This window comes from Haliaeetus albicilla, chromosome 28, assembly GCF_947461875.1.
Source record: "Haliaeetus albicilla chromosome 28, bHalAlb1.1, whole genome shotgun sequence".
Taxonomy (NCBI): domain Eukaryota; kingdom Metazoa; phylum Chordata; class Aves; order Accipitriformes; family Accipitridae; genus Haliaeetus; species Haliaeetus albicilla.
The window spans coordinates 16,547,402-16,572,157 of record NC_091510.1 but is presented as its reverse complement, the minus strand read 5'-3'; the positions used below and the strand labels follow the sequence as shown (position 1 = coordinate 16,572,157).

General features: G+C 40.1%; 1 protein-coding gene across 5 annotated transcripts in view; it reads left to right on the top strand.

The window, feature by feature from the left end:
• MSRB3 (methionine sulfoxide reductase B3) overlaps nt 1-24,756 on the top strand; it is an 87,337-nt gene that overhangs the window by 43,495 nt on the left and 19,086 nt on the right. For all 5 annotated transcript variants that reach the window (XM_069773779.1, XM_069773777.1, XM_069773781.1 and 2 more), the window contains one exon: nt 3,609-3,637. In XM_069773779.1, coding sequence (XP_069629880.1) covers nt 3,609-3,637 — 29 coding nt within the window. The remainder of the gene's footprint in view (nt 1-3,608; nt 3,638-24,756) is intronic.

Genomic DNA, 24,756 nt, shown 5'->3' with positions numbered 1-24,756 from the left:
CAAGAAGGGTGAAGGAAAAAGATAATTGTAATGTAACAGTAGAGGTTCTGCAATAAGTCCTCTTTCCCCTCTCTTTTGCAAAAGTCCGCTTCACTGTCAAATAGCAGATCTGTGTTAGCTTCAGCTGCAGTGTGTCTGGTCACGCTGTAGTATGTGGCACTGAACAACTCCAGTCATACTTTGGAAGGCAGTAGTTTAAAATTCACACTATAGGGACACATGGTGATATCGTTACTCTGTTTCTCAGTAACTGGCAGTCTGAGCATCTGGTTTATGGTGCCTTTTAAAAGGAACAGGTCAAACTGCCCCTCTTTGCAGTACCGATAAAGTGACCATCATATATTTTATTGTTTGTGTTTGATTTAGTTATTTCTGGGATCTTTAAAAGTGTTGCAGCACCTTGTCCTTAGCTAAACCTTTCCAGTAGCTCACTATTTCCTTGCATATCGTGTGTTGGTAGTTGAGCTACTTGGCATTAGTATTGCCATGTGTTGTGTGTATTTGACTTATATCACAGTTGGAATTAGAAAGCACTTTATAAATACCTTCTTGCCCTCTTTATGCATATAAACTCCTTCCCAAAGATATTTATGAATGATTCCCTGACTTTCAGAGTACTCTTATGGGGCAAAAGTAGAGAAAATATGCACGAAGCTACTCTCTGTTTGTTGTGGTTTTTCTTCCACTCTTGGTGTGATAAATGATAAAAGATAGTTTGTGAAGTCAGTGCCTGGCTCTGTAAGGTGCATCTTGTTGGTAGGATGCTTAGGTTGGATATCAGACTATATCCAATGTTAACAAAGAGTGTACAGAGAAGTTTTTCCTTCTAGTAAATGTAGTTTTACAGGCATAAAGGAGTCAGAGTGAATATTTTTGTGTGTAGCAGAATATCCCTTTGGAACGTACTTTGAGCATTTAATTTTATCCTATTTATTGGCCATTTCTTAGTTGTATATTTTTAACACCTGTGTGTAACTAGTTTCTGATACCTTTGTCTAGTGTGCTGTCAAGAAAAAGATGTAAATACTGGAAGATCTAGGGGGAAAAGTGCTGGTTCAATTGAAATTGCTGTAAACTTTGTCATTCCTTCAAGTAGTCAAGATGACTTTGTGTTCTTGCAGAGTGCTTCTCTCACATCTGCTACTTGATGCTTATTTGCAATGCCAAAGACACTTCATTATTTTCCTCCCTTTTTTATGTGCCCTTCTCTAACAATTTCTGTAATACTGTGTCCTAAATTTTGCATTGTTTTCCCAAGGTGACGTGGTGGCCATAACGTAGGTGACCTTCCTCTTCTTGATGGCTCCTAGGGCTACCTCCCATGTCGTGTTTTCTTTCATAGCTATTCTGCTGTTGCCAGACAAAGTTCTATTCATTTATCACCCCGTATCAGTTTTCGGATTTGTTGTCCAGTAATTTATGACTGTTTGGAGCTTTGGTACTCATTACAGTGCCCAGTGACCCTTGTGACCCTCCTCCCCATGTACTCTCTGCCATCTTGGCCCCTGGGCCAGTTTGTTGATGCCGCAAGTTGCAGTGCATATGTCCATGCCAAGCCATGCACACCGAGAACCAGGGTCTTTGTTTGACCAGCTAATACCAAGTATCTAGAATTTAGGCAGAGAGAAGTTGATTGTGCAGATAAACAGACACTGAGGGTAAGATTTCGTATGTCGTCTTCGACTATGTAGGTAGTGAGGTGTTGCTGATACAGTGATGAGCAAGAGAGAACAGTCTAGACAGATACACTGCAGCTTGAGGAGAATATTGTATATAAAGTACTGAGTAAGTGGCTTTACCTGGAACTCAGTGGAATTCCCGTCAGTTACCAGCAGGCACTTTTTGCAAGGTGGGGACTTTATCCTGCTGGGTGTAAATACCAACTGAAATCCACTGCCAAACAGGAGCATGGGCTGGTGCCCTGGGCAGTTATTGGTGGTGGTATTCGTGAAGGCACATCAGCAACATACTTTCTTTGTTCAGTGCTTTTGGTGCTACTTTATAAGTACCAATTATGAAGATAAGTTATGTTTTTTCCCTTCCATCTTTTCTCCACCTGAAGGTTATATTTAAGACATAAAAGATTGTGAGCACTGGGGGAAGGTGGAGAGTGAGCAGGAAAGGTGAAGGGATTTGTTTCCTTTCTGATGGCTTTAACTGTAATGAATAGTGTGAACTTGTTCATAGTTTAAATCGTGATTGATCTGATATTTGTTTGCTGTAGCAGAGATCTTTGATATGGGATTACAATGCCAATTATATAAAATATATAGAGTACGTGTGAAATACATCTACACGTACCTGTATGTACAAGCTCATAAAATAAAAGAAGAAAATAAATCTGCAATTAGTTCTTGAGCTTTGGTCATTTATTTTTGAAAAAAGAAGGACTGTAACTTCCCAAAATACATCCCCTCCTTGATGCAATGTAAAAGGATCCAACATTGTACTTCCTCCTTAGAATTTCTGGGGAAATGCATTTTGCTGCCAACGTAACATCCTTTAACAGGTCTCCTGCTGGTCAGACCTTGTGTCCTGCTGTGACAGCCATGACCATGTGTACAACTGATTGTTAGTGGGCAATATAAATCTGATTGGAACATGCCCGTTAATTGGTTTGAGAGCTCGATATAGACAATGCTGTCTTACAGGAGATTGTGTAGATAGGCCTAGTCATAGGGTTAATTCTGCTTGACAGCACATCAGCAGCATCTTGAGAGTAATTACCCAACTTAAGTTTTCCCACAGTTGAATTGAGATCTTCAAAGGCTTCTACATTTACAAGCATTATTAACCTATATCTGAAACATGATGTTCCCACAAGGGCTAATTTTTTCTTCCTTTTATTAAATATACAGGTTATAGGGTTCATTTGCTAAATGCTAAGCCCTTAGAAGAAAACACTACTTGTTAGAAAGAGAAAAATCTGCAGTGCACGACCAAAGCTAATGGTGCATAATGCACACATTATTGTCTTTTTGCAAAGACTTTAAAACAAGTTAAAATTTGGGTCTGGCTCCCTTCCTCTATCCCTCTCTCCCACCCCCCGCTTTCCACTTTTAAGAAAATCAAACCACTTATTCCTATGTGCAGAGTGAGTAAATTGAAGACACACGCAAACAAAACCCTCCTACGATGTTGTACAATTAAGTACAGATCATTGGATACAATACATATGACATTAATGAAACGGTATCTGCTTCAAAAATAGATTGGAAACATTCATGAATAAATTAAATCCTCTTAATGACTTTTCAAAAATGAAAATGAATGAAAACAATATTTATTTCATAGGAACAACTGTGTACCATGATTCACAGCATATAATTTAATCCTGTTTTAAATTTATGTTCTATTTTCTGCATTCATTTTGTGATTTGTCCTTTAAAATATCTTCTTTGTAACTCCACATTGTAAAAAACCCCCAAATACTAAAGATAATAGTTATTATTTGGGTTCAAATGCATTTGAACGCGTTAAATATTAACATACAGAGGTAGACAGTCTTGTTAAAGACGGTATTTGCTGAGGGGGAATCAGTCTGACAAATGGCTTTGATGGCATAAAGCAGTTCTTGTAACTTACGATCTTTTTATTTTCCTTTGCAGGTCAGAAACAAAGTTTGACTCCAATTCAGGTATGTTTAGATTTACAGTGTTTTGCTGAATGTACTCTATTCAGGTTAATCTCAAAAGAGTAGTTTATCAGTTCAAGTTCAGTTTAGTTTTAAACAAACTGGGGTAGGTCAGTCTTAAAAAGGATCTTCATTTCTCACCCTCTGAAAACAGCATTATTACTGTGAAACATTTGCTTTCATTCCTTTCATTAGTTCCTGTCTCTTTACATTTTCCCAAAAGATGATCAGGAAGATTTTCTTGCGACAGGCTTTAATTGATCCAGAACAATTATAGTACAAATAAATGATAATACAGACTAAAGGAAATGGAGGATTGAAGTGAAGTTTGAGAGTGATCACTGCTTTAAAGGAGAATGTTTTTCTTCCTGGTGGACAAAGACATTTCATGGGAATTTGAAGTCAGTGCAGCCTATCTGTCAGGAAACGGATGATTTGTCATCAAATTTTCGTGACAGATGCATGTACACAACGCATGCCAGACCAGTCTGTGGAGCTTGCTTTAGGAGGTTTACCAAAAGGCAGTCTCTCTCAAGTTGTCTTTTTAAAGAATTTTAATGTGTTGTAGGGATTGGGAGGGAAGTGAAGGTCAGTCTAACAGGTTAATGTGTATCTAACAAGACAAAAAACACAGGACAGCAAACAGGGGAACAGTTGGGGAAAAAAGAGAGAACCTAATACCAGACTGGTTTTTATTCAGTTAACTATTCCTGGGTGTTCCTTAAAGTTAAACAATAGTAAATTAAGAATAGGCTGTTGTCCTGAAACTAGCTGAAATGTCCGTTGCCTGAAAAGGTCATTCAAAGTAAATTTTTTTGTTAAGATGAAAAAGACTGTTTTAAGCAGGAAACGTGATATTATGGCAATTTTGTATTTAGGCCAATGTTATCTTCTATATGGCTTGCTTAATGCAATGATTATAATTGCTTATAATGATAGAAATTTTACAATATATATTAATCAGAGTACGTATGAAATAGCATGTTTCCTTTTATCCCAGTTACAACATGATTTGGGTTTGAAACGTGAGGTATTACGTAGCTTTTTTTTCCCACATTAGATTTTATCTTTGGAACTATATCTAGCAGGAAGCCTTTATATAGCCAATTCCTACGTCTTGTATACTTGAGTCATCTTGCTTCTATGATGATTTTAGTCTCTGAGTTTGAGGTTACTTGCTTTAAATATTGCTTGAATGAACTCTGTGCTAAGTTGCTTCTTGGATCTCGACCAAACAGTTTTACGTGGGGGGATAGCTTCACGCACTGTCTGCCGTTACCCCCTTTCTTTTAGTAAAGTCACCAAAACTAGGGTGTGAAGCAGAATGTCAAATGTCTCACTTTTCTGTTGAGGGGAAAGTGCTCTCTGCAGAACTTTGATTTGCTTGGTGGATTAAACTACAAACAGTTATTGACTTTCTCTTTTGAAGCAGCTCTCCTGTTAGGTACCCTTGGCAGTGAAGGCAGGGTGTGGGATTTCCCAGGGAGCGGAGAGCAGCGATACAAGATATTGCAGCCATGGCGAATGCCGCCTCAGTAGGTGTCACCAGGCCTCCGTGCTTGGACTCTGCAGGGTGAGCATCAGCTTTTTAATGTCTCCTCTTTGTCTGTGCGGGCTCCACAGGCTTGTTTTCCTTGAGCTTGGGTCCATGTTCTGGGCACAGTTTGTCTCGTATTTCTCATGTGGAGGTGTTGGAAAGCCCGGCTGCCCCAAGACCAGAGGACTCGAGTTGCTCTCCCTGCCCTGCTCTGCTGAAGGCACTCGTAGGCACTGTTCTTATAAGGCCAGAGCTCTGGCCCTGTGAGCGCCTGATGCAGTTTTATCTCCCCAAGAGCACAGAGAGGTTGCAGAAGGATTTGGAAGTAAAGACCATTTACGGGAGACCACACAAAAATATATAAATGTAAACGAGCAGTAAAAGACCCAGGATCTTCTCTGTCTCCACTTTTTTTGCTGCACCTAAGTATTCTCTGGATGCATACCAGAACTCTGCAGCAGGTGATTAACGTTATTTTGCTGGGTGTGACATCAGCAGGTACCGAGGACGTCAAAGTACTTTGTATACCACCGGGGATACAGTATGGGAAGGTCTGGGGCTGCGGAATTTCTTAGATTTATTCCTTCTTTTTCTGCAGAGCCTCACTTTCATCATCTGCTCGTGATCCCTTTCCCCGGAATCCCTGGGGAAGTCTTTGGTTGGAATAGTTTCAGGCTTTCCTGTCATGGGACCCTGGCCACCCCCAAGGTGTTTAAGGCTCCTGACCTAGTGATCCACTGTGGATTGCCAATGCATGCAGCTGGCCAGGCCAGCCTGGTCTCCTGGTCTCATTTTATTCTTTGCCCCAACTGCTGTACTTGGAACTGAGAATTGTGGAGGTTTAACGCCTCAGTCTTACCAGTGCTGCCTCTTTCAGCACAGGTTTCAGGTAACAACCAAGGGTAGATGTTAAAAGACAGTGAAAAAAACAGATTAAGCACACAATTAAAATGGCATTTTAAGAAAAAAGAATTCACAGAAACTCTGTAGCCTCAAAGTGCATTTCATGGCCTGCAACGCCAAGGCTGAAAAAAACCCTTACTTTTGTGAAAAGTACAGCAGCCTTCCCTCTGTAGGGACAGTACTCGGTCCTTCCACCAAGAAGCTTTTCTTGATAGTCAAGACAGCGCACGCACTTAGAGTTGATCTTTTGATCCCAATATGTGAGAGCAGAGGAGAAGTGGAGATATTGAGATCAAGTCAACATGTATCACCCAGATAAAACATCCCTGGTTTTGTTTCCGCACCAAAGAGTTGCCATCCCTTTCCAGAACCAGACAATAAGCCCAGACCTCCCGCTGCCTCTGAGTGAACCCAGGGTGTAGGCAGGGTGTGGAAGGATGCGCTGGTGATGGCAGAGAGGCATCCTCGTAAAAAAATCTTTCTCTGGTATGGGGGGGAAGGGGTTTGCAGTGCCCTGTGTAGCACCATGTTCTTCATAATGTGGGCCTTTGAAGCGTGTAAATGTAGCGTTGGTTTTAAAAGGGCTGCTGCCATTTGACGCCAATGACTATATTTATGCAACCTTGAGTTCCTTGGAGACACCTTAAGGTATTTTCATATCCCTCATTTCGTTTTGAATTCCCCAGACTGTGATTCCTGAGTAAACCAATGATCCCGCAAACTGGAACAAACATGCTTTGTTCTCGTTTATCTCATGTTACTCAAAACAGTTCAAGTGTTGAATGTGCGAATGAGGTAATTTTATTCTAAAGCGAATATTTTCTTCCAGGGAGCTGTTCTACAACCTGTCGTGTGCTCTAAATTAACCCTAATGTTAATTCCAGTTAACTTTCAAGTCTAGATGTCCCCTTGTTAAGCATTTATCAATGCTTCTTGTACTTGTCTTTCCTAGAAATATTTGTGAAGTATTGAAGAATTAAAAGAAGTCTTTCTGAAGCAAGTACAAAGTCTGTAACACAGCTTTAAAAGTAGACTCACTCTAAATGTAACCCTGGAAATGTTGTTCAACACTGAAATATTAGGCAAACATTGTCAAAAGAAGATTAATTTGAACTTGAGCATTAACTTAAAAGAAGGCTGTAAAATTCCTATAGTGATGATCAGGATTTATCATATAAATAGCTATAACATCTGTAGGGGACACACATTCTTCATATCATGACTAACAGTTCCATCTGAGAAACTTCTTTTTCTCTGCTGATTCTTTCTAAGTCTATAGCTGGCAGAATTTCTGTCTCAGAGACCATGGGGTTAGCTTCATGCTGTTAGAAGATCTTATGAAATGAAACAATTTTGCTTTCCTGTCATAATATGATGAATTTTGCTGGTACTGAAAATAGATTTTTTTCTTAAAATGTACTTGAAAGCGAAAAAGGTTGTAGGAAAATTTTTTTTTTTTTCCCCAAAATTTGTTAGGGAACAAAGTAAACCACAAAACCCACAATTTTGTTCCAATTATTAGTATTTTGGTAGTGTCTAAAATGCTTATTGTGCTATGTGCTTGGTTAGCAGATTTTAGAATTTAAGAATGTAAGAATTATATTGGAATAATGAAAGATTATGAAAGATTTTTTTTTAATTTAGAGAAAAATAGGTCTTCGGGATGCTGTTCCATAACAGGAAGAATTTGTAGGTCTCAAAAGCTGTTGCTGAACACTCTTAATCCCACTTTAGTAATAGAAAAATAAGCATAGAAAATGCAAATTACTGTCTCAGCATGCCCACTAGTCACCAGGGAATGATAATGGTCAATTTCCTACTGTCTGCTGGGAGGGCTGGAGTTTTCTTGTGGCATCTCCTGTAACATTTAGTGTATCCTGCATGTCACTGTGGAGGTGAGCCATGTGATATTCAAGTGATAGTGTTGGCAGTGAAATCGTGAAGGGGAAGAAACTTGAGTTTTGTTCTGTGTTAAAAAGAAAGGACAAATCCCCGGACAATACATGTGGCCTCCAGTGGAGTCTCTTTTATATATGTGTCACTCAGATGGTGGAATGGAGGAAGTCAGAGGGCACAGGGTGCAATAAAGTGATAGTTGGGGAAGCACCGTGCTGTAGAAACGCATCTGTGCACTGGCAGAAGAGAGAGAGGAGTGCCCTAAGGCGCACAGTGCCCTCAGCTGTGTTCTTCAGCATTCACTGGGCCAGCCACTGCTTCTCTCAAAGAGAGATGCGTCTCCAAAACCCATTCTTCTGTCTCCCTGCTTCTATATAGATCAAATGAAAGGTAGAGATTACCTATGTGGTTTTATATCATGCTTGTGTCAATACTTTGGAAACATTCCAATTAGTATCAGGAATTAAGCTATAATAGCTCCCCATGTAGCTAGAAGCTGTCCTGCGGGACAGCTACACACGAGCTTTTGTTGGATCCCTGCTGCTCCAGCAGTCAAATACAAAGCAAGTCAAGGAGCCCCCGACAGTTCCTGGAATTTCCTTCGCCTGCCTTGTCTGGACTCACAGTGTCAGCCAGTGACTCCGCAGGTCGTTTCTCTTCTCTGCACATTGCTTCTTCCACCAGAATGAGTGTACCCCCATGTCTTCAGCACCGCACGATGCTGCCACACCTCTATCCCCATCAAAGAAGTTCCCATCCTTTCCTTTCTCACCTCTTGTATTTACTGGTTCCCTTAATGTGGCCCCTATGATGTACTAACTTGCTAGGCTATATGATTCAGCACAGGTGCTAGAGAACAGTCAAAGAAAATTATGAGGTTGGGGGTGGTCAGATGTTTTCCTCTCATAAATTCCTCTTGGCTACACTTCCAGATGTTCAGCAATAGACTTTCCAAACTATCGCTATCAGCCCTGATTTCCCCTAGCCTGTCATCAGTCCCATTGTATGAAAGTCATCAGTACAACTATTAAGAGCATAAGGAACTCTTCGCCTGAGTAAGAGAGAAATGAAAACCAAAAGGCATCTTGAAAGCGAGCATCTCTTTCTGACCCTTGCTGCTAGGGAAACCCAAAAGAAACTTAACTTGCCTGAAACCGTAGGTCCCTGAAGCAGCAAGGTACTCAGTAATACCGTCCATCGGTCGATTGGATCATAGATCTAAATACAGATTAACAAATCAGTTCCTAAATTTTACTGATGTCAGCTTCTTCACCCAGGTTGTGACAGAGCAGTTCTTAATTTCTTCTTAGCAAGACTGAGTAGTTTCAGGAACAGGGAGGAGAAGAGACATTTGGTGTTTGTAACAAAATCATATTGACAAGTTTGTCAGTCACCCTACAACCAGAGTATCTGATGAAAAAACATAAAAAGATTACTTACAGAGTCTGTAATAGGCACAGGTGGCAAAATTAACTGAGATACTGAAGAATAGGGATGCTCCAGAGTTTTTTGGATGAGGCAAATGACCTCTCCAGAGTCTCTTTCAACTATGAGGAATTATTCCCTTCTCTCTGGCCACCACCAGCGCACAGATTCTTGAAAGGGTGTATGAGCTGGCCCAGAGAGGTGGTGGGAGACAGCAACTACATAAACAGAACAGCAGCTCAGATTATCTTACTTGTCGTTACTTGTCAGTGCTATTTTGTTCTTGGCATTAACAACTCTACAAGCAGATTGTTAGGGATGCAATGACTGGGGAGCATGGTCTGTTATATTTGTTCAGCAGCAAGATGAGCATTTAGATTCAGATGCAAGCTGAACCATCTGTTGAATGTTTTCAGGGCCACACTGCAATGTGACTTGGAGTATAGATGGCTGGCACATCTCGCTGATACATCCCAGTGAACTACGTGCTTGTAACAGCACTGATCGGCAGTAACTGATCATCACCCTGCTCTTGTATCTCTTGTAAAGGATGGCAAAAGTTGGTCAAATTATTTTGACACACAGATGATGTTTTAATTTGTGGAGGGCTGATTAAAAATGTTGTAAGCATGCAGGCAAGTTTGCTCACCTAGGATTTTTAAAGGAGGCAGTCAGCTGCCAGAGGACTCCAAAAGTATAACTTTCCAAATTCTGATACTAGCTTTGCAGTTGCAGTTGTCTTTTCCTCCCACTTTCTTTGTTCATCTTATTTGTATCTGAGCTGGGCTATTCCTTGCTTTCATTGGCATGATTCTTGTCAGTTGTCAAAGTATTTTAATACGAAGCCTGTTTGCTTCCATAAGCTACATTTGTGAATGTACCAATGGAGGCCAGCAGCCTTGATTGGACTCACAACAGCCTTAAATCTTTCTGTGTGAATAATTTGTGTAATTTCTGTTTTGTGGGGGTTTCTTTGGATAACATATTCCTCCCTCCAAAAAAATCCTGTTTGTGTTCTCATTAATAGGGCAGCTACTTAAAGATGCTCTGCCCTTGTGAGCTAGCACAAACGGTCACTGCGCCGCTGCTGCACGAAGCACTGCCTGTTCGGCATGTGGTAAGAACTGTGTGTTAAAGGGCCTTGCTCATATGGAGCCAGGAGTATAATATCAACAAAGACAAATACAATTTTCTATTTTTGTCTTACATATACTTTAATAATCATTGCTGCTTCTTTCTTGCCTTGCTCTGAGGATCTTGCTGAGAAGGATTTTGCAATGTGTTTAAATTGGTCCTGTAATGAAAATATTTAGATTTAGGTTTTCCGTTTTATTGTCATTAATATAAGCAAATTCATCAGATTTATTTAGGAGAAATTTTTTACCCTTCTCTCTGAGTACTGAAGACAATCTTTTCTATTTTTTATTTCATTCTAAATTGCTAAAAAAGGCTGTCTTTAAGAAACAATTTGGCAAAAGTAGTCTGAGAAGACATGAATAATATATAAATCATGGTTTTATTACATGGAATTGGAAACTGGTACTCAGTTAAATTATAAACTATAAAGTAGATTGGCTGAGGATTTTTTATTCATCATAAGTATAGCTGCTTCAGATAGGTTTGGTCTATTGGGGAGTTAGTCTATTGTTATCAAGTTAGCAACATTCAGCAGCACAACATCTTTACTGTTCTGGAGGGCTGGATTACTTAACTAGAAAAATGTGATTCTTGCTTAGACCTGCTCATCATTGTGCAGTTTTTCACTGAGGAAGGCAACCTAATTAACTTTTCAAGAGCTACTTGCATTGCAGTCTTGTTCAGTGGACAAAGTAGAAGATTTTTGGTGATACTCTTGAATTATCCTACACTTACAAACTTCTTAAAGAGTTTTTCTGTTCCTTTTAAATGAAAATTCATTCAATCAAATTAACCCTATTACAGACTAACTGTGATAATTAACTTTGCCATAGTCCCATATAATTAGCCAAAAATGGAGTATGTGCAAGAGAAGCCACAAGAATGGACAAGCAGGGAGGTTTCTGGTCACAGCTGTGGCTCATTGAGATGGTTATGTAGCTTAAATGCAGCTTACTCACACCATGTACAGCTCAAGTCAGTTGTATAGTTTCATTGCTTTATTAGTACTCTATTCATTTAAACCATGAAATGGGGAGAAAAAAACTGCCTGTCTGCTTTGTAATTTGAAAGCTGAACTATAATTCATTTGTAAGTGGAGTGTTATGGCATTGTGCATCATGTACATACTTCTGCAGAGGTTTTGAAGAATGGCAACACGGGAGGGATACTGTTTAGCTCACTGTGTGGTGCCAGGAAACAAGAATTCTGTAGGATACAAGAATACTTCACGTCTCTACTATCTTCTGGTGCAGAAGCTATCGTCATCCATCTGGGTGTATATAGGTAGCTGGGATGTGCAGGTTTGGACATAATTTGGATGGATGCTTCATATTTTTAGTGTTATATGGGCATCTGCTGATTCTGTACCCTGTTCCAGCATGTCTGACAGCTCTGTGACCTTGGGCAAAGTGCTTTTTCCCTGTGCCTTTTTCCTCCTGCCCATTGTCTGTCTAGTTTGTTTACATTGCAAGGCTTTTCAGGGAAAGAGCTGGCTCTTGCTGTTGAGCATGTCCAAGACCTAGTGCAGTGGAAACACTTTCTCAGTTGAGATCACCTCTTAGGTCCACCATAAATCAAATCATGGGTGGCCTTTAAAAAATGTCTCCTTTTAGGCTGAGCAAATGAAGTTCTGTTAGAATGAGTCTCTGGAAAGCAATATAAAAGGCAGCATGGTAAATGTATTCAACTGAATTAGAGTTTTTCACTCTGCCTACACAGTCACCCGTACCACAAGATTTGTGTCAGGGGGATCTCAGTTCTGTGCAGAAGAAAAACAGTTCATGCAAATGGTCTTTCCAGGTCCAGAATCTCTCACCTAATTGAATGTGTGGTTTCTGCCGCAGAATGCATGACTGTGGCTATAGATAAAGGCCTGAATTTGTTCGTTAAAGTCCAATATGTAATAATAGTGACGTTTAAATGACATGTAAATATGATCTGAGGGCTTAGGCATATAGGACAGAAAATACTTATAGAATATAAAACTTCCAAAAGCTCTTGAAGACTTATATTCCTATCAGTGATATGGGTCTAAGAAAGCAGGTGTTCACCTGTTTATCATAGGAACATTCACCCATGCATTAATTTCTGAAAAAAACCCCACTTGAATTTGCAAATGTGAATGATACTTAACATAGGAGGATGTTAAATGTTCTGGCCAATGCCAGTTCATGAAATCAGTTTGAATCTTGCAAGATTCTGAGCAGTCTCATCTCTTCTGCAGGCCATGAGAGCTGAAGATGCTCCACACTTGTTGTAGATTAGTTCTATTTCCATTATGGTGGAAATAATGCCGATTTTGAAGGGAAAAGGAGGTGAAATCGGAAAGACAGTGCCCTGTGAATGCTGAAGAGATCCTAATAACGTTTGTTAATATATACTGTATTTGGTACAATATAATTTTAAAAGTAGTCTTTTTTTACGCTGTATGTCCCTCCCAATATGCCTGAATTTACTCTGAATCAGTGAATTCCTTGCTTATTCTAGAAGTCCGTGTTGAGTCTCCACTCCATCCTTCAGGAAAGCTCACAAAAAGATCTTAAGTACTTCCATTCCCTTCGCATTCATTCCCACTCACCTGAAATTCCTCGTGCTCTCTTTTCTAGTGACTAACAAAAATTTTCATCTTTTATTTGGCTGGAGGCCAAACAGCTGAGGAGGTTGGGTTGGGGCCCTTTCTTGATTTAGGCAGTGACTAAGGCTGTACTGGGAAATCAAATGCTGACTCAGTAGTCCTAGACCCTTCTTTGGGTGGACCACTGCATCAATCGTCCTACGAAAAGGCATCCGTTGTTCCTCATAGCACTTGTTATTCTGCCTCTTGGAAAACAGATAAGGTCAAAGGAGGAGAGAGCAGAATGCAAGGCGGGCAGATTAGTGGCTCCTGTGAGATACTAAAATCCAGTTCCTACTTGGCTTCTTGTGGAGAAGGGAAGTTCTTCTGTTCACGTGATGCCCTACTGAATCAGAGGAAGATGATGAAAATCGTGGCTCCTCAGCTGAGGAGTATTGCCACTTTTTCATCCACAGAGTCTAGCAGCTGCTTCATGTTGGCTTCCCAGTTTCACAGTAAAACCAAATCAAACCAAACCTAACCTAACCAACTCCCTATTTTTGGCTGAGGGAGAATAGCTTAGGATGCTTTCCTTCAGCTGCGCTGGCTCTCCCTTCCCACTCTGGGAGGAGCCCACAGCTTCAGTAAGGCCTGCAACAACTTAAGACAGCAATCGCATCATTTCAGTTGTGACAATCTGGAGGTGCTTGGCACTGCTGTGACCTGAATTGAGCCTAGAGGAAATCTAGAGCTGTGTAAAACCATTGGGACAAGCACCACACTGCCAGCCTCATCAGCCTCTGGGATAGAGGAGAGGGCAAGACCATGGCATTCAGTGGGTGCCCTGCCTCAGCCCCCATACACGACGTGTCAGATGGCTCCTTTGACTTTGATAAAGTAGCTTATCTGTGGGAGAGTCCGCAGCCAAACACCAGGCAAAGAGGCCTGCTGAGGTGGTTTTTGCCTGTATGCCTTGATGAATTTAACAGGACAGGATGGTTATGGTCAACACGTCCACTCTTCTTCTCATTATTTTCTCACTACCATAAAGTGCATTTTCCTGTTTTGGTTTTAGGCAGTGTCTCATTAGGCTAAGTGCATGTTGTCCAAAATTGCACATCTTCTGTTTTGATTAGCATGGTTTATGGGGTTATGAATTTGAATAAGAAAGAGATGCAAGCTGGTTTTGTTTCTTCCCTCTGAATTTGTCAAAGAGAAAAAGCCCTTTAACATCTTTTCTGTACAAGATGATGAGAACGATGTCATACAGTATTAGTTGAAACTGGAGGAAATCTGTTATTTGAAAAAAATTATCTGTTTCATGTCATCAGACTGTACAAAATAGCCAAGTGATAATTATTAATGATAGAAGATTCAATAAAGATTAAAATATTTCATGTTTTTCTTTCATTGATGTAGCGCTGTAAATTTATGGCCAGTAAGAAACCATATGAAAGATCTGTCAGCTTTTACTATTTCACATTTTAGTCTCTTATCAAAGCTGATTTCAGGTTTCATAGTACTAAAAGTAAAAGGAAAAATGCAAGATGCTTTTATCTTTTGTTGACTTAATTTAGTGGCAACCACAGCCTTTAAGATGTAACGCTAGACAAGTTTGTGTCATACCACTGCAACTGCCACTGTACGTGTGAACACCCATCTGTTTAGGATTAAATCCTAAATCAAAACACCAGTGAGGTCTAATACTGCCAGTTTGTCAGACACAATTTGCACTGAGTTTTATGCGGGTAAGGACAGCACGATCAGGTCTTAAACCAGGCGACAGTGAATTAAGTTATAAGGGCTGAAAGTGTCTGCAAGGAAAGAATTGCATCCCTATGCAATCTGATCAGGAGTCTTAGCAACCTTGCTCTCCCATTGGAGGCTGAATTACCATTCTCTGTTGTTTGGTATACCATTGTCATGCCCGCCTGTTGTTCTTTACGGAGTAAGTGGTCCCAGCCTTTTCATCAGCCATGGTCCAGGTATCTAACAATCTTAGATCTGTATGCCCTTCTCCAAACACCATGCCTACCAAGATTACAAAATCCATATTCTCAGTGTTTGGTTGTTCTGAATAAACCCTGGAGCATCTAATTTAGCACTAGTCTTTGCCCTTCCTTACTAGCTGTGGCAACGGAGGTGCTTTGATTATTTGTGTAAAATCCTTTCCAGGTTATCTCTCTGTCTAGCTTTCACACAATCCCTGTGTGTCTGTGGAGAAATGGTAGCATTTCATTTGGAGGGATATTTTATACAAGCTATTACCATACTGGGGGGAGTGGGATCATCTTGGCTAACTGTAACTACCTACCTTAACATAGCCCACTGAGCTTCACCCAGAGTCAGCTGGAAGAGATAAACATCCTCAGAGGGGTTCATCCCTTCTGCTGGAGAAGTCTGTCTGGGGAGGCACTGAATCAGCCTTTTGAGTGCCCATCATCTTTAGAGTTAGGCATGTAACTTTGATGGTTGAAATTAGGAGAGATTATCTCCATCTGGAATGGATGTGCAGAGAGCAGGGGATGAGTGGGTATGATCCCCAAGTCACTGTCCACAGCTGCCACTGTGGAGGCGTAGTAGAAAAAATTCATAAAGTTAAGAGGAGAGCTACACAGTTACTCTCAAGTTCTTCTGCTGGGTGTCAGTAAACTACCTGTATGCAGAGCTTAGGTGCAGCGTATTTATGGAAAGGATGAGTTTACCTGCAGTTATTTTAGCTGTTTCTCCTTGTATGCATTTTCATTTCCTTTTTCTTTTCCTACCTTTCTTCAAAAAAACCCGAATCTGCTTATGTGTCTCCAGTTACCGTTACCCCAGAGAATTGGAGCTATTTTCTTCTCTGTCTCTTGAATTATGAGTAAGAATTGTCAGATGTGAAAAAGCTGACAAAATGTGTTTTGTAAAGAGATCATTTACCACTGTTCATCCATTCATGGGCAAGAAGAGAAATATGTAATTGAGAGAGAGATGGCCTAAGAGTAACGAGAGTGAATCAAAAATGTTGTAAACATACTAAATTTAGCTTCAGTCAGGGCCCAAATATTAAGCTGGTCTTTAGCATGTTTCAGAAAGCATGTGAATTTTTCCAAAAGCTTAGTAAGCAGAGATTTTGCTGGTTTTATGTCGCTATTCTTGAGCTTTGAGAAAGTCAAAGTCTTTTAGTCAGTGTTAACCATTCTAACCAAGTTAAGGATACCTGACACAATAAATGCAGATGTGGAAACTGAAAGGTGTATTTTTAAAACATTAAAATTTAGAAACAGAAGAGTTCTGTTTCTGCCTCTTACTTTTCAAGGAGGTGGTCATGAAAACAGAATTCTCCTGTTTATATTCTCATTTAAGAAGTGTTTACCCATAAGATTTATGGTTTTTGAAAGTGCTCATATACTCAACTTCCATACTACTATCTCCCCTTGAGTCAGTGATCTTTTTTTTCCCTGTCACACACTCTATTATTTAAGGGATTTAAATGGAGTCCCAGAAACATGGATTTGCAGAGGGGTGGGATTTGGAATGTCAATTGTCAGCCCTGACAGAATATCTGGAAACTGATTAAGACATATTTAGGTTGCAGAGTGGTGGAAAAACGTGCTTGTGAATAAAAAATCTGCTGCGTAAAATACTGTGTTGAGGGCATTAGGGCTCTGGAAACAAGTTTAAAAGGCAAGAGGGGAAGATACAGCATTTCACTGAAATTTCACCCCTCTCTGTTTTCAAGGATAGTAAGAAATCCCTGATTGAAAGAGCACTGTCAGAGCTGGACTTTAGGTCAGGAGTTAGTATTAGTTTTAGACTGTGGCAAACTGAAGTTACATTGGCCATTGCTTTCCCAGTTAACTGGCTTTGCTGGAGAAGATAATTATAGAAGCTCCCTTTTTAAATGTTCTATTTTCTTTACTATCTGCATGTCTGAGACTCCTCCCTTGCCCCACAATGATGGCATATCTTGGGCGTACCTGGATCTGTGTCTTTGTGGCAGTATGACTAAACAGGGCTGCATTTTACTGTTGAAGAACAGCATTATGTTGAAACCTGTGCCGGCAGCTGCTTTCACTCCTTTGGTTCCAGGTGTCACAGTGTAGACCATATAAAAAGTAACTCCCACTCCTAAAAACCAGAGAAATGTACATAGCAGAACTGTAATCTTAACCCCCTTGCTCTAGTCTCTGTAAAATTAATTTCTTTAATGATATATTAACATAAGTTTTCATGTTCCCCTTATGCTTTCTCACACAAGGAAGGTCTGTGCCCAAAGGACCTCCTCCTGGCCAGGATGTGTAACACACCAGTGGGACTCCCCAGTGGGATATGCCCCCTCTTGGGCTCCTGTTTCTGTGGAGGAGGGAGTGAGTACCTGACCACCTCCCCACCTCCTCTGAAGACGATGCACAAGTCCAAGCTTGAGACCCAAGTCATCACTCACTTAGGGTACCCACTAGTATGGCACCCAGAATGGCAAGGCAACTTGACTATATCTAGGTGGGAGTGAGGACACAGACCTTCATCTAAATGTGCTTGGCCTTAAGATGATCTGGTCTTCCTTCACCAGATCAAGAAAGGGGTGGATCATACAGAGACTCTGTCCATCCCTCCCCCCTCTACCCTCCTCTCCACAGCAAAGGGGGTTATTGGGAGACTTCAGAAGCTGAAACTCATGAGATTTCCACTGGCACTTTGCCTCTGAGAATGTTTTTACTTACCCACAAATGACTGAGCTTTAATGAGTTTCTCATAATTTGTACGAGCAGTAACAGTATATTTCTTTCATTCCTCTGCCAATAGTTCTTGCGTATTTTTTGAAATTTTCATAAACTGTATTGGCCAGTGCCAGGCTTAAACCTTGCACAGATGGAGGTGGACAATAACATTAAAATTTCTAAGTAATCAAATGTATTACAGCCTGCAGTTCTGCTTTTGCATTTGGATCGGAGTGTGCTACTTCATTATTTAAAAACATAAAGGTGCTCTGTTAAAGAAGGTGAAAGAATAAGGCAGAGTGTTCTTCAAATTCAGAAAGATTAATAAATGAAGGGCATTCAGTGTCATCTTCAGTGCAATGTAAAGAATAAGATTATCTAAGTTATGCAGACATTCTACCTTTAATTCAGGCTGTATTTACAGAAACTTCCCACCCGTATCTCATTAGTTCAATGTTATGGTTTATTTGTGCAAGTCTGTTTTAAAACTAATGAATGATGGGGAATTAGAGAGTTAACAGCAGTGATAGCAGGTATTTAAAAAACATTCGAAGCAAGAGTAAAGAATGCTATACTCTCAGGAAATGAACTGATACTTACTGAAGCCCATGCAAATATTTAAATGATCTAATAAAGATCAGTGAATTAAAAAATAAGAAAAATAGTCCCATAGGATGGGCATAGAAAAGTAGATTGTTAAACACAGGGATAGCAGAAAGATATGCTAGTACAAAGCTGCAAATAAAATTATTGTTTGCCCTGATCACCCAGTTTACATATTTGGATGGATGTATAGTCTTTGCTATACATTCTTACTATAGAAAGAGATAAATGTTCAAATAGAGGAGGCTAAAGTTAGTCCCAGAGGCTGGGGTAGCCACAGCTAGAACTATGAGAACAATAGGATTTTTTATTTGGGGACCAAACCTGTACATGGAAACAGGGTTGGGGACTTGAGTGTCCAGGAAAGTTTGCTTTAAGTTGGCAAGCAGAAATAAAAGGTTTTGTTTTTTTTCAATGTATTGAACTGGGGCAGGGTGTATATCCCTCAGATTTTTTAACATAAATTGTTATTGTAAAGCTTTCAAACAAAGGCTTGAACTATATGCTTTCAAAATGAAGAGTGAAAAACAGTTGAGCTATTTGAATTTTGTCCAAATTCTCCAATTTTTCCAGTCAAAATTTTTTACAAAATTTGAGAATTTTTCTGAAAGTTTTCTAGACCCCTAGAGACTGTGGTTTAAGGCAATTTTATTATTTAGAAAGAAACTAAAACCAAATTCCCAAACCTGCCATCAGCTCAAAACTCAGGCCCCATTTAATTGGATGCTTAAATACTGGTACCCACAGTTTGGTTTCCTGGATTGCACAATCAGCTGGCTGTGACGGCCTTTTTTTCGGTGCTGCCCTGGTACAATGCAGCTGAACCCCTCTGTGACCCCTGGGAATGCCAACAATAGAGATGATCAGTCATTGCACACACAGCTCTCCAAAGGGTGATCACTTTGTTTCAGGCCTTTCTAGAAAACGATCCATAGTTTTGCAAGTATTTTAGACTTAACATTTCTTAGGGTGTAGATTAAAAAATGTGTTAATTGGAGTAACAGTGTGAAACAAGTATTACACCGAGTGATAGCAGTGCTAGACACTAAGTATAGAGGTTGAACATTGAAAGTTTTGCTACTGAGGCTGCTTTGAATACAACAGAGTAGGAATTCTGCCTCCTCCCCACTCCACCTCCCCCCTCAAAAATACACCAAATCAATGGGATGGTGCCTTGTGCAAACGAAACACCATCATGTTTCATGTCAAAATGTACAACTGTTTTAATCTGGTTGAAGGTGAGGCTCTGAAGCTGATGTCAGATATGGCTTGTACTGAAAATCTGCAGGTCATTAAGTTGCCTGCAAGGGAGGGAAGTATGTTTTTAAGGTCCATTTTGGAATGTGGGTTGGAGGTCCTCAGGTCCTCTAGTTCTTGCTCTAAAGCCAGAAGCTGCAAGGCTTGTTTGGGTTTTCTGTGAGATGCTTTATGGACTGTTGCTCGTGGCATGGGAACCAAGTCATTTTTCAGAAACTGATTGTGCTGTTGGCTCCATTCTTTTCCTGCGGAGATTTGGACCATATTTTACCTCTTTGGTTGTTTTATAGGAAGGAACCCTATTGAGAACACCTGGAGTGATACAATTACAGCATGAGCATTTAAAACCATGGGTATGCCTCAGCTTCCTGGGGAGCTGGGAAGAAGTCAGGGAGTGCACGAAGATTTTTTTGGGCTGACTGCAAACTGTTCAGAGTATTAGATACCCTTCAAATTTCAGTGGAGGTTTGAGCTTAGAACAGTCCCTTTTACGCAACCGAAAGCAGACATTTTCTGCTAAGGCTAAGAGCACTCCGCAGCCAGAATGTGTGTTATTTTGATTGCAATCTATTGAACATGTGAAGGGTAGAGAGGGAAAACCCAGCAACCTCCAGCATTTCAGTCCTTCCCTGTCCCTCCAACTTCCATTGTTGCGATGCTGCTAAATCCGCTTTGCCTGCTCAGAACTTAAGTAAACAGACATTGTAGTTGTGGGGAGTTATGCAGCATTTAAAAAAAGGTCTGAATTTGTTGAATAGAGTTGCATCAGTACTGGGGTAGCTTGGTGTCAAAGGTTAGATTTTGTTATATCCAAGATAGGGTTGGGAACTGACATATTGTAGCTTTTCTTGAGTGATCTGTTTTCTTAAGTGCTCACAGCATGCTTAGAGAATGAGAAGTACAGGATGTTTCAGTCCCTTTCCTGGAAAGTGCATCCTCTACTACCTGCCTTCTGAGAAAAGATTTAGCCCAGATAATAACCCAGGTAATTTATTTTAAATTCTAAATTCGCATACTTTGCCTTTTGTAATGCTGAGACAGAGGAGATCTTTGGAACAGAGGGATTACAGGCTTATTTGAATTACGAAGGCACTGAGCTCAAGCAGCCTTTTAGCCAAATCTGTTGTTCATGTGGTCAGCTTATAATCATGTTTCTGTGATATTAGTGCAAAGACATAGTGTCAATGCTGAGTTCAGATGTTTACCTTATTCTGTCAATCAGGGATATCACAGTAAGTCATCCCCACACCCCTTGCCCTGTATTCTCACTTTCTGTCTTGTGTTGCCTCCAGTGGTTGTTTTAACCTCTCGGTTAACCGATTCAGCTTGCTAGCCCAGAAAAAAAGCTGAATCATTTTCTGCTGGTGTAGTGAACTAACTTTCTCCCCACAAATGGCTAAGCACCAGAGCTGGTGAATGGTGAGCAAGCAGCAGGACCAAGACAACTGAGAGCGGGGACAAGAGAAGGGCAGGAAGCTGATGGATTGCTTCAGCCATCTTATGACACCTTCCCCTAAGTCTGCCCTGCTAAAGCTTCTCCACTTTGCATACAAAATATTAGAAGTTGATTGGAACAAAAGCCTCCCGTGCATCTCCCGTGGGACCTCCTGACCAGCAGGTTACTAGCTGTTCTGGGTTCAGAGGGTCTTTGGTAAAATGGAGACATCCCTATGAAAATGTTTGCTTCCAGCAAGCAAGCATTTCATGTTTCTTTTGTTTAAAAACCTGTTTTTATGGAAGATTTTGTACTGAGCCCTTGTCAAGATTTTGTATTTTGCCTTCTCTCTGAAAGTCTCTGTAAGACTTTCCTTTTAGAATGAACCACAAACTCGTCTTTCAAACCTAAACAAAAATCTATGCAGCTCCTTCCAAAATCTAGTCTAATCAAGGCTACAGTTCCTTGACTTCACGGTCCCAAGCGCACACAGCCTGAGAGGAAGCTCAGACACCCAGTTCACTGCCTTTTTGAGTGAAAAGGGAAAGAAAGAAATATTTCCTGTAGCATAAGGAAGAACTAATGAAAAGAAGAAAGAAAGTGGAAAGGCTGAAAATGAGACGTTGGACATATAGGGTGTAAAAAGCATTAAATCAAATTAAAATCTAATTAAAATCTCTCCCTGCAGCTACTTTTCAACTTAGCTATTCTTGCTTACTGTCAGTTGGTCTGGACTATGTTTCTGCTGGCTAACTTCTATTTTGTTAACAGTTCTTCCAGTCAAGCCTGACCTACCTGTATGTCCCCACTTGCTTCATCCCAGGGCTCCCTTGGCAGAAGTTTTGGCAGTAAGGAACCAAATAAGCAATTGTGTGTAAGAGGTGTGAATCAACTTTGCTTCAGTAAATTCAGAATATCTTGCAAACTCATTTGGTGCTATTTATGCAAGGTTTCAGCAGAGTTTACTTTTGAAGTAAATATTAAAGTGAAATGAGGTCCAGCACTGTCTTTGAATGCAGAGCATTATTTTACACCTCGTTAGGTCTATTTTTCCCACTAATACAACAGTGGCAATTGGACAAGTAAAAGACTGATGAGATGAACAAAAGTGGTGTTCCTTTCTTGAGCATGCCAAATCCGTTCTGTAAATGTGGCATTAAAAAAAAAAAAGACCCCAAACCACATGGCAGAAGTCAGGCCTCCCAAGGAAAACCTGCACTACAGCAGTATGTACAAGCTCGTGCATCTCTTTATTCAGTGTTTCAGACCCTCCTTTCCCTTGACATTAGAAGGATCATTGTCTGCGTGCAGCTAATTTGCTGTTTTACTTAGAAGATTTCCTCAAGGAAATATGCAAAACAGTGTAATTGTGGTTGGATTTTTTTTTTCTGCTGTTGAAAATTTGAAGTTTTCATAAATGTTGAAAAAAACTTGATCTTGTTACTTAGCAAGGCCTGTATTAATCTCTCTTAAGTAACAACTCTTATGCTTGTTTTGGGCCCTGCTGGTCCCAGCACAAGTTTATGCTGCAACAGTTACCATGGGGGAACTGTCCTGACCATGTGTCTGAGATGCCCTGTGAGAGTAAATTGTGTAGGGGAGGAAACCTATCCTTACTCATAGCTCCACACAAGCCGCTGACTCCTTGTCCAGAAAATTTAAGAGTATTAAAATAACTGATAGTATCAAGATTCCTTTTTTTAGGAGTATCATATAGCGAATGGTTCAAGTGATACCTCCCATCACTACCTGCATCACATCTCTGGCATCAGCTGAGTAAACCAGCATGAGAAAGGAGCCATGAAATGTGAGCTGTTCCACACAAAAATGTGCACAGCTTTCACGGATGCATAAATACTGTTGTAGATTTAAGGATGCTCTATTTTGACCTAATAATGACAATGCTATGGCTTTTGAATACCCCTTCTTTTTTTTCCTGTAGAAGAAGCTTTGCAGTGCTATCCCTTCATACCCTGTTTTCCTTGCCTGCAAGAGTATGATTTAGCTGCTGATACAGGATTCTAAAAGGCTTGGGGATAACGGACTGAATTAAACATTCCTCTTCCAGCTGCTGCTGTTCACAACACTTTTGACAGTTAAAATACATCACACATTCTCTTGTCTGTTTAATATAAACAATTAGTATTTTAAGTAGAGTTCAGAATCAGCCCCAAATAGGAGGATCCAGACAGGCAGTTCAGATAGGAAACTAAGGAGTATGCTAAATTTATATAAAAGTAGTTTGCAGTCAGTTCACCCTATGCCTAACATACTGTCTACTGCCGCACATTAGACCATGGAAGCTAAGAGACCAGTGGCTTGTCTCTTGGGGATGAAGGTTTCATTTTTCATCTTAAAATTATTTTAGCACAACTTTTTATCTGAAATATTTAGTATGAAATATAAAATGAAGGGGGGGGCAAAATTAGAATAAAGTATTTCTGCTTTCATATAATGAAACATTTTAGTTAACCCAAGATCAGTTTTGGAGGAAAGCTTGTTTAAAGAGAATTTTCCTTTTTCTTTTTTTCCATTCTGGAATGAAGACATTTGAAATCGTGAAACTCATTGAAACAAAAAAAAAATCTGGCTTCTCTATAGGTTTACTTCCTTCAAGCTGAAGTAAACCTGAAGTAACAGAAGAGCTTTAATCCAAACTTAATTGTAGTATAGAAGCAACATTGTGAGAATAGTAGCAATCTTTGTAGTTTTAGGAATTCTAACATGATCTCTGCAAAGTGCAATTTGCTAAAATTTATTTCCTAAATGAGAGAATTTTTAATAAAAAGGTTATAAACTGAAAAAGCTCCTCACTCCTTAATGAAAGGCATCCAGGATGCAGCACTATACATATGTAAAACCCTTCTTTTTTGAGTCTAGATGATGCATGGCTCCATAATGGAGAGGGGGTAACATTCTGTATAATACTGCTTCACACAGGTGGTCTTGAAATTCTCTGCACCTAAAGTCAAGGCCCTTGTGGGCACAAAGATCTCTCTGGAAACCTCTCTGACAACTTTTCCATGTCAAAAGCTAAGCATGCACCTCAATGTGAAGCTGGACCTGGACTAGGTATCATTTAGGACTGAACCCTCCAGCTACTAGCATGGGTAAAATATCTTATAGGAAGCATTTAGCCTCACTTCAGCTTGCCAAGGAGGAAGCTAAATTTTAGGTTATAAACTTCACATCAATGACCTCCCCTGTATTCCTTTGCAATGGTTAGTGGCTTGATTGCACTGGGCCCTGTAGGGGCCACAATAGTGCAAATAATGAATCATAAATAAACAACTTCCCAATTTTGCAAAAGGAAGCCAGGCAATTAATTTCTTTTAAATTGAGACTTCATCTAAAATGAAATAGGCCCCTCAGACCCACCTGGCAGCTTCTGCAGCCATCAACTTGGTTTGCACCTTTAAAGAAAAAAAGGAGCAGGGCATGGGGAGTAAAAATGAAAACAGCTTCAGGTTGTTCAATTTCCTGTTTGTTTAAATTTGTTCTTCCTGACATGCAGATTCATCACACTCCTTTCCTGGTGACTACTTCATTAGATTAGTTTAGTTAGGTATTCAGAGGGATTTTTATCTTCTGACTCATAAAATTCTTGTATTCCCCTAAGAATTTCCTGTGTCTGACTGGAATTTTATGTCTTTGTAGTTTTAGCTGGACTTCTTG